Genomic DNA, 10,735 nt, shown 5'->3' with positions numbered 1-10,735 from the left:
TAGACACTAAAGAGTCAACTTCCCTCCCCTGAAAAGTGGGGAGGAGGAACGGGAAATGCAGCCTCCACAAAGCCGGCCTGAAAGCCCAGCTGCTGAGGAGCGGGCAGTGCGGCGGGGAGGAAAGGAAGAGGTCCTTCCTTAAAGGCTTGGGGGGGCAGAGGCCAGCCGCGGGGGGCTCCCGCGGGGGCTGGAGCCGAGGGAACCGGGGAAAGGGGAAAAGGCAGGGCGCCCCGGGGCGGGGCGGGGTGACTCGGCCGCGGCCCCAGATGCTCCACCTCTTCCCCGGCCCCGACTCCCCAGAGGCAGGCAGACCCGAGCCCCCGAGCCCCCGAGCCCCCGAGCCCGAGGCAGTGACAGCTCTCCCGAGGGGCGCACACATCCCCGGTGTGGGTGCAGCAGGTCTGACTTGAGGGGCTTGGGAGAGGGCAGGGGAGACGCGGGAGAGCCGGGGCGGGCGAGAGGGCAGGGCGGGGCGCGGGGACCGGCTCCTCTGCTTCTGGGGAGTCTCCCTGGAGTCTCCGTGGGACTGGAGCAAGAGCCAGGAAAGAGGGGCGCGAGAGAAAGGGCGCGGGCACAGACAGGGCAGGGAAGACTTAACTGGCATCTTGGATCAGAAGTTGCCGAGATGCCTCCTGCCTCCTGTGGCTTCCAAGCCTAGCATCCCTGGCTCTCGCCAACCCACCAGCTCTCGTCCCCCTCCTCTTCCTCTTCCTCCTCCTCCTCCTCCTCCTCCTCCTCCAGGATGGGCTTTCATACCCAGAAAGCTAGAGGAAGTAGTGGTCCGGGGCGGGGGGTGGGTGAGGAGGAGTTGAGGCTTCTGACAAAATCAACTCTTGCTGGGGTTCAGTAGAGAGTATGAGATTTTTCAGGACAAAAAAAAATATGACCTTTAAGCTCAGTCATTGTGTCATTTTCAGGAGGTAGGGCAAAGAGTTGGAGCAAGCAAGTCCCTGGTTGTCTAGATACTTGAAACTAGTTTCCTTTAGAACCTTTTTTTTCACCTAATGGGAGATTGTGTGTGTGTTTGTGTGTGTGTGTGTGTGTGTAGTTTATGTGTATGTTTATATAGGAATATATTTGGGGAAAGTGTGTATATCATTATTGTATTTTCTACAGCTTGAATATGTGCTTAATCACAACCCTTTTTTATTTCCATGTGTAATCAATAGTTCATAGGCTCATAGATTCAAAACTGAAAGGCACCTCAGAACGGCACCTAGTTGAGCTGTCCTGAATAAAAACTTCCAGTTTACACTATCCTCCAATCACAGTTTATAACCCTATACTCATAAGAAATGTCTCAATTACTTCTATCCCCTAGCCTATCCTTTTTTTAAAACTTATTTTTAATTTATTTAAGACCATGGGATTAAGTGACTTGCCCAAGTCACACAACTAAGCAATTATTAAGTGTCTGAGATTGGATTTGAACTCAGATCCTCCTGATTCCAGGGCCAGTGCTCTGTCTACTGTGCCACCTAGGTGCCCCCTCATAGACTATCCTTGATTACCTCTTTTTCTCAAGGTTTCAGATTCAGAACTAGAAAGAGTTGTAGAGGTCATTTAATCCAACCCTCATTTTACACAAGAGGAAACTGAGTCACACAGAGATCATAGGATGATATGATACTCAAAGTCATACAGGTAGTAAGGGACAAAGTTGTGATTCAAACCTAGGTCATTAGATTCCAGATCTGGGTAGTTTTCACCATACTATGCTGTCTCTGGGGCACCTTGAATTCCAGACTGTGTTTTGCTTGCGTTTTAGAGTTTTGTTTGTGTTTTAGGAGAGTTTTGGAGGTAAGTGGTGGTGGTAGGGGCAGATTTCTGGACTCCCTACCTTTCTCACTTAATATATGACTAATAAATGAAAAATTGTTTTAACATCGATTTTATCAAAACTTCCTCCACTGATGCTGGAAAATAAATACACTTAAAAAATGTAGTACATTCCAAAGCTGTGTGTGTATGTAGGGGGATGGGGAGGTAATGGGAGATGTGTGTGTGTCTGTGTGTGTGTGTGTGTGTGTGTGTGTGTGTGTGTGTGTGTGTAGTTTATGTGTATGTTTATATAGGGATATATTTGGGGAAAGTGTGTATGTAATTATTGTATTTTCCACAGCTTGAATATGTGCTTAATCACAACCCTTTTTTATTTCCATGTGTAATCAATAGTTCATAGGCTCATAGATTCAAAACTGAAAGGCACCTTAGAAGCCTTCTAGACTCACCCTCTCATTATCTAGATGAAAAAAGATCCAATGACTTACCTAAGGTCATACAAATAATAAAGAGCAGATCTTGGAACTTCTTTTTTTTTAATTACATTCATTGGTTTTTACACTAAATCTGTTTCTGAATATATCCCTTCATCCTGCAATCCATTAAAAAAAAAAGAAAAAAAAGACTTTAGAAGACCAAAAGAAGTAATTCAACAAATCTAACAACATTCAACTACGTCTGAGAGTATATGTATGCGTTTTTTTCATGTCCTAATATCATAGCCATAAAAGAGTCAGTTATTTATGTAACTCAATACTTACCAGTCTAGGAATGGTTCCAATAGGTATTTATTTGCCAAGTCTTAATAGCATGACTTCTAAAGTCTTAAGGTCCCTGTTTAGTTGTACAACTTTAGAAACTGTTTTTGTTTTGTTAAATTTTCAGTGAACTGCAAGAGTAGACGTTCATCAAGATCAATTATGAAATAATGTTGCAATGTTCATAGAATATTTGTGTTTAAACAAACGCAAGCTTTTAGCTATTAGTTAAGAATTTTTCTCCTGCTGCTACTACTACTACTACTATTAACCACAACAACAAAAGCATAGGCTCATAGAATTAAAACTAGAAGGTATCTGGAACTTATCTAGAGGTTATCATTTCATATGTGAAAAACTGAGGTCTAGAGAGCATAAATGACTTGGCCAAAATTACACAAGTTGTATGCAGCAGAGCCAGGATTCAGACCCAGGTCATCTGACTCTGAATCCCTTGCTTTTTTCATTGTCCCATTCAATAGCTTTCTTAAGAAGATCTATGTTAACTCAAAAGAGACAGATGTCATTATTCCTTTGGAAAAAAAGGAAATGAATGAAGAATGCATATTGCCAACAGCTATAATGACAATTGAAGAAAAAAAGAGCAATATCAACAATATAATAGTACTAATTGTTAGGAATCCTTTCAAAAATTGGTGTGAAATTTGAAGCAACAGTGAAAAGTAGTTTCAAGATTATTTTTCAAATGAATGGTCTTTTGAGTGGCAAAACCAAATATGATCCCTCTAGGACAATTATTTTGCAGTATTTTTGGAACAGAGTGAGCAGGAATTTCCAACCATTCCTATTTGCCCTTTCTTCACTCTTCTATTTAGGATAAATATCTACCATTTCATCAATTTTATAATCTAAATTCAGTTAATACTCAGATTATTTTTTATTTGGAAAAAAGGTAAGATTCTCAAGTAATTTTTTAAAATACTTATCTTGTTATCATAAAGGATTCCTGGTATAAATGAAAATTATATCTTTTCTTTGTTTCTTAGATATGAACCCTAGTCAGAACCTATTCTAGTAAAACACCTAGTTCTAGCTCCCATTTTTTCTCTTACCTGGGGATTTCCCCTCAATTGCTCTCTTTTCCCACTATACTCAGACTCAGACATATAATTAACATTGCTAATAAAGATATAATAAGCATTTTAAACAAATACAAGCTAACAGATTTTCTGGTCCCCCTAAGGAAAAGGAAGCAGCTATCCTAGAATCCTGGCTGACTTTTCATTGCTTTTCTTGAGCTGCTTCTTCCAGCTTCAGCTACCATCCTTGACTGGATTATTGCTTCTTTAAAAAAAAAAAAAACCAAGGATAAATTTCTGCTCTCTTAGTACCTTAGTTCTAACACCTCTCATCCCCCAGTCTAGAAGCTAGAGAGGTCTTAGAAATTCCCTTAAGATAATGCCCTTTAGGCTTAACTACTTTAATTCTACAACCTTTCTGAGTTCCCTAGTGAGAGACCTAATTCTAACTCTTGGTGATTTTTTACTGCATTTCCCAATCTTTATCATTGCAGACTAAGCAATAATAATACAACTTCAAAACATCAACTCTAATCTGGAGTTCAAAATTAACCAGTTTTTTAAACTTTAAATCTCTACTATATAGTCCATGCAAATAAGTGAATGGGAAAAGTTACAGAGGCAGTCTATACCCAGGACTCAAGTTCATTATTTCTTCTTGTAGTTCAGCTGCTTTAGTGATCTTTTCACAAGACAATGAACTATTCAAAAACCTTATCTTTTGCAGGGTGAAAAAATAGCCTCTTCAAAAGTTTTAGAACATTTTCAAGGTGTAAATTGACCCACTCATGTCTAAGAGTCACAGTCATACATTTTCCTCCATCTTTTGAACGTTTTTCACAAATAAAATATTTAATTAATCTTCTGTTTGTTCATAGGTATAGGATGAATACCTACCTTTTCATTTATTATTTAATCCAGTTCTGTGGACACTCATGGATATTTACAAACATGACTGTAAGATTTTTTTCATTTGGGAAAGGTAAGATCCCCAGATTATATTTTTAAATGTTTACCTTTTTCACATGTTCATAACATACATTTTTCATTCCTCATTTTTTCCCTTAAATTTCTCTCACAAGTATATTATCAGTTACTACACTTTTCCTCAAAGTTCAAGTTTTTTCTATTTTGCCCTTAAAATATACATCAAGGGACAGCTAGTTGGCACATTGGATAAAGCACTGGCCCTGGAGTCAGGAAGATCTGAATTCAAATCCGGCCTCAGACACTTAATAATTGCCTAGTGTGTGACCATGGGCAAGTCAGTTAACCCCATTGACATGCAAAAACCAATATGTATATATATTATATGTACATACACATCAAATCCAAGTCCTTTATGAGTCTCCCTCTTGATCCAGGAATTTGCCAGCATAAAATTGAGACATCTAGATGATACAATGGATGGAGTGATAGAGACAAAGAGGGTAAGAACTGGTTCAAATCAGACTCAGATACCTACTAAACTGGGTGATCTTGAACAAGTTCTTTAACCTCTGTTTACCTCAACTGTAAAATGAGAATAATAAGAAAATTTGTCTCCCAGGATTGCTATGTGATCAAATGAGTTAATAATTGTAAAGTGTTTAACACAGTACCAATCACATAGGGGATTCTATATAATTCCTCATATAATTCCATATAATTATATGTATATATATAAAATCTATAAATATATATATAGCCTTTTATTGACAGAATTAGAAGGGACTTTAAAAATTATAAAGTCCCAACCCGAAGGGATAAGGGCAATAATAATTTAAATCAGTGTATATATGAAGGATCTTGGTTCTAGAGTGGTTATAACTTTATAATCATAGCTCAAATTTACATTATGATAGCTCACAAAAGCCCTCTAAAGGAGGTGCTGTTATTATCCCCATTTTGCAGATAAGGAATATGAGTCTGATAGAGGTTAAATGACTTGTCCAGTGTCATACAACTACTAAGTGTGAGATCTGAACTTAGATCTTCCAGATTGTAGCCTAAGAGGTCATAGTTTCCTTGTTTTACAGATAAAGAAATTGATGTTCAGAGATTTGTTCACATAGCCCATAGTATGGACAGTACTAGAACTCAAGTCTCCTCCTTTCAAGTTCTTGCAACCCACACCCAACATTTAACCATTCATTTTGGGATTTGAAACTAAATTAAAATAAGAGCAAACTAAATATATATATATATATATAAATATATATATATATATATATATATATATAAAATTTTGGATTTTTTGGCAGTTTCTATTTCTTTTTTGGAGAACTCAGTATTATTAATTATGCATATGATTATTACACCATTAACTAGCCAGATCTTTCAGATCTAACTTATTTCCTAAAATTATGTATAAATATGTCAAGCAACCAGTAGCAGCATCCTTGATATCCTCAGATTTTGAAAGATTTGTTGCCCACTCTAAAGGCTTGGTCCTTGGTAGTCAATATTCACTAGAAAAATGATTCATTATTTGTGGGTTATATATTATGTTGATTGATTATATGAACACCCTTTAATCATTAACATTAATGAATAGGCAAAAGCAAAGACGCTAGTTTGGGCAGCATTTCAGGTTTGTAAAAATAAATAATTTAATGACTACAATAGTTTAGCTTCATTTTGGGCTCTACTTGGTAATGACTGGCATAGTTCACAACACTACGATAATCATGGGGTTATATAGTTATCTATAAAAAATGTATAGTGCACATTTCTGCTAAAATAGTGACAGTAATAGGGAGAACACCACTTAGTGATAAGGGATATCTCCACGTCTCAATTTCCTCATCTTTAAAATATGTTTAAGCATACTTATCCTGCCCCTCTAGAGAGTTATGAAGGAGCAAATGCTCTCTAAACCTTAGAGAAATTGAGAATTATTATTTACAAAACGTGAAAGTAAAGAATAAGTACTGAGTATACAAAACTCTCTACTTATTTTTTCTTTGGGGATTCTTGAGTTGTTTTAAAATTTTAAATATGAAGAATTTTGAATATAAAGAGTTTTAATTCTAAAATATTCTTCATCCCTATAAAATAATAATAGTGATAGTTTAAAATTATGATAATAACAATGATGATGCTATTAATATTTATAATAATGATACTATGTCTAGTGTTTATGTGTTACTTTAAAGTTTGCAAAACAAAATATTATCTCATTTTATCTTTACAACAACCCTGGGAAGTAGGTACTATTTATTGTTCCCACTTTACTGGTGAAGAAATTGCACACAAGGATTAAATGACTTGCCCAGGGCCACATTAATAAGTGTATGAGGCAAGATTTGAACTCAGGCCCAGTGCTCTGCCATTCCACCTAGCTGCCTACTGTTTCAACACATTAAAAAAAATCTGCTGGAGAGTCTACTGGAACTTGTAATTTAAAAGCTCAGGAAGACCTCTCTTTCACAATAAGAACCTTATGGAGTAGTCTTACTTGATAAATAGCCAGTAAAAATAGTTTCTGGAAAAGTTTCATAATTTTGGTATCATGTTCTATGTTTTTCTGTAATTTTTAGTGACTAAATTTTTCATTCTGGAGACAGATTCTATGGTAGATACTTTCTATGCTATTGGACTTGTAATGCGCCTTTGCCAGTCACTTTCTGTTTTGGAACTGCTGCACATATACTTGGGGATTGAATCAGATCGACTACTGCCCAGGTTTCTCCAGGTATGTCTTAATTAAATCTTTAGAGAATTCATCTGAAAATCTGCTTCATATTATGAATTTATGCTCTTGTAATTATTAGAAAATCATTACCTTAAGTCATTGCTAACTGGAATTAATTCCTTATTAAGTCAAGTCAACAAACATTTATTAAGAGTCTACAATACACCTACCACTGTGCTAAGTCCTGGGGTGGTAAAGAAAGTCATTATCATATGGAGGAAGTCAACACGCAAATAATAATTTACAAACCAAATACATAGAAGATAAATTGGAGATGATACTAGAGGAGAGGTTCCAGCATTAAGATCTGGAAAAAGACTTCTCATATAAGGTCCAATTATTTCTGGGACCTGAAGAAAACTAGAAAGGAAGAGGAAGACAATGTAAGGCATGGTGGACAGTCAGTGAAAACAGAGTACCCTTTTGTTCTCTGTCACCATGCCACCTCTTCCACAATGAAATAATGGACTTTCATGGCAGAATGGAGATATTATAGAGAGATAATTACCCAATTTGGGTGACTAGAATACAGATGAAACCAGAAAGATTAGATATGCATATCCCTTCCACATCACGACTTTCCCCATCATGGTTTCAATATATTGTGGATTGGCATAAGAAATTATTGTAAATGTCACTGACAGAGACTGTGTATCACAAACATGATTATTTCCCCATTTTGGCAAGGACAGGAGGGGGGAAAATTGAATAGTAATGTTTTCACAGAGCAGGGAAAAGAAATGTGAATATATGCATATAAATATGATTAAAATATTCAATCGTTATTAGTTGAAAACTAACTTAGAGATTTCCCTGGGAAGGGCATGACAGGTAGAGATAGTAGATAGGAATGGAGTCTGAATCTGTGTGATACAGAACTTATAGATGAAGAAACTCCTCTGCAATTTTCTGCTCTTAGACAGTCACCTAAAGCAGAGGGAGATTACGTGATCTCGCCCAGGGTCACAGTCAGTATGTGGAAGTAATAATGATGTTTTTAAAAAAAGAAGAATAAGAGAATTAAGAAGAAAGAGTAGAATAAGAAAAAAAGGGGGGGAAGAATAATGAAAAGGAAAAAAAGGAAAGAAAGACACTAGTGAACATTAAAAAGGAGGAAATATAGATGCTAAGTCAGACAAGAATGACAGTGTGGGTGCTGCAGAGTTAAATTTAACATTCTTTTAAAAAACAAACTGCATGTGATAGAAACACTTTCAGTACAATCATCATTTCTTTGTATATGGAAATTTTAACAGTTAATTTTTATCGAGTTCTTAGTTTAAACAATTTTAAATTGGCCAGTAAAAGATTTTGAGAGTATCCTAGATTTGGGGGTGGGGAGGGAATGAAAGCATATCAGAATTCAACTCAGAAATAGATCATAGCAGAAGTATAGAGTTTTTGCCTGTGAGCATCACTTGTGATATTTAAATATTCCTGACAAATTATCAAAGGGTTGGAAGTTACATAAAGTAATAAATCCTAGAGAGATTATGGCACTTTGTCATTCCTAATCTGTGACATTTAATTTTAGAGATCTGTAGAAATTATGTTTGCTATGACTAATGCATTTCAACTGTTGTCGTGTAGGAGTCAAAGTGTTAAACAAATATTACATCAACGTGCAGAACAACTATCACAGAAACTAATTCCAATTAAGAAATATTCTTTAGCTAAATTGGATTCAGATTAGGTTCTCTTGAATCTATTTACTTTAAAAATTGTAATTGATCCAAATCTGACACAAGAGAATTATGTTTTATAAAATTTAATTTTACTAGTTTTGTGACTTGTCTCTTGCTTTGAAATGAGACAAAGTAGAAAGCCTGCTTTCATAATGATGGTGACCATGGTTAATTATCCATGTTATTTAAGAGGTAAACATCTATTCTATGTATTTGTTTCATTTGGTGGTAGGGGAAAAAGGAGGAAATATTATTATAATGCCATAGAATAATGTGCTACATCTTAACTGCTTTCTGTGGCTTAGTTTTTTGGCAATATAGTAGAGTAATTATATTATATTATATTGGTTTCAGAGTAAAATAGCATTTTAAAAATTCAATACCTGGATATATTACAGGTCATATACCCTGAAATTGGTAGGTTTTTCATTATATTCTCCTATGCTTTATTGTCACATTTAGGCTGCTTAGCTGTTGCTTTTGTTTGTTTTGTTTTTCCTAAAATATCAAGCTTTTTGATGCCTAGATAAGTGTTTGGGAAATATAATTCATATTGTTATAATGTGCCAACCACTTTTGAAGTCTTCAATATCTTCATACTTCACAATTCCTTCTTAAAAAATATTTGTGGAAGGAGTTGTTGATCAAGTAATGAATAAACAGAACTATGCTAAGTCAGGGATTTTGGTGATGCCATCATAAAAATGAGAATTCTTGAAAGTGAAAAATTCATAGACACTAGCCCTGGAATTGGGAAAGGTCAGGATTTTTTTTTTTTCACAAGCCTGGCAAAGTTCACACATTAAACTTTTTTCCTGGAGACTCAATAAGCTGTTGAGGATAGACTGAATAAAAAAGGTCTAGGTGAGAGTGTTTGAAGGAAAGAGAGAAAGGAAAAGAGCCACAAGAGCTGGCTGGGCTTAGACTTTAATGAGTCTGACTGCTGAGACGAATTTAGGCCAGACTTTTAGTCTTGCCCACTTCCTGTGCAGGGAAGGGTTTAGGGGATAAAGGCACTAAAAGGGGATCCACCATCTTTATGTGATTGAGGACTGGTACCCATTCTAAAAGGCTGGGAGCTGGAGGGGGGGGAGAGGGAAGAGCAGAGGTTGCTTTTCTCTTGACCAATTTACATTTAACAATGGAGTTACATTGAACAATAGGAGGGAATTTATATCCAATTCCATCCATGCAAAGGAGCCTTTAGACAGACACAAACAACATTTTCTTGATATTAAAAACTAGACAGTTATTTCTCCATCTCTAAGCACTTGTTTACAAAAGAAAGGCAAGCCAGTTCCCTCAAAGAATTTACAATCCAATGGATGAAGAATGAATGAAGTCATATAACAGATGAGGGAAAGAAAAAACAAGGTGTTACCTTTGGTTTGGGGGAGGACCGTTTTCCTTATTACTATCAGTGATAATAATAATAATAGATTTATACAGTGTTTTTAAGTTTTTAAAGTGATTTCAAAATGCTATTTTATTTGTTCCTCACAACCACTCTGTGAGGAAGTTACTATTATTATCTCCATTTTATAAATATATAGAAAATGAAAGTGATAGCGATTTAGTGACTTGAACAAGGTCATGAGTCTAAAACAGGATTTGAATTCAGGTCTTGCTGAGTGTACCATCTAATGCCCTGGACAAATTATTACTTTTTTTTGATAGTGCATGCCTTCTTTGAAAGTTTGAAAGTTGGGTGGTGCAGTGGATAGAGCACCAGCCCTGGAGTCAGGAAGATCTGAGTTCAAATCTGGCCTCAGACACTTAATAATTACCTAGTTG

General features: G+C 36.3%; 1 protein-coding gene across 2 annotated transcripts in view; it reads left to right on the top strand.

The window, feature by feature from the left end:
* Window positions 1-294: 294 nt before the first annotated feature.
* HACD4 (3-hydroxyacyl-CoA dehydratase 4) overlaps window positions 295-10,735 on the top strand; it is a 45,923-nt gene continuing 35,482 nt past the window's right edge. Inside the window, exons 1-3 of one of the 2 annotated variants that reach the window (XM_074208798.1) lie at window positions 295-399; window positions 4,459-4,562; window positions 7,129-7,256. In XM_074208798.1, the coding sequence (XP_074064899.1) occupies window positions 4,466-4,562; window positions 7,129-7,256 (225 nt within the window). In that variant the 5' untranslated portion in view covers window positions 295-399; window positions 4,459-4,465. Of the gene's footprint in view, window positions 400-4,458; window positions 4,563-7,101; window positions 7,257-10,735 lie in introns of both variants that reach the window. The other variant, XM_074208797.1, reaches the window with a different exon arrangement.

The sequence above is a fragment of the Macrotis lagotis genome, chromosome X (genome assembly GCF_037893015.1).
Source record: "Macrotis lagotis isolate mMagLag1 chromosome X, bilby.v1.9.chrom.fasta, whole genome shotgun sequence".
In the NCBI taxonomy this organism is placed as follows: Eukaryota; Metazoa; Chordata; class Mammalia; order Peramelemorphia; family Peramelidae; genus Macrotis; species Macrotis lagotis.
This window is presented reverse-complemented; position numbering and strand designations above follow the sequence as displayed.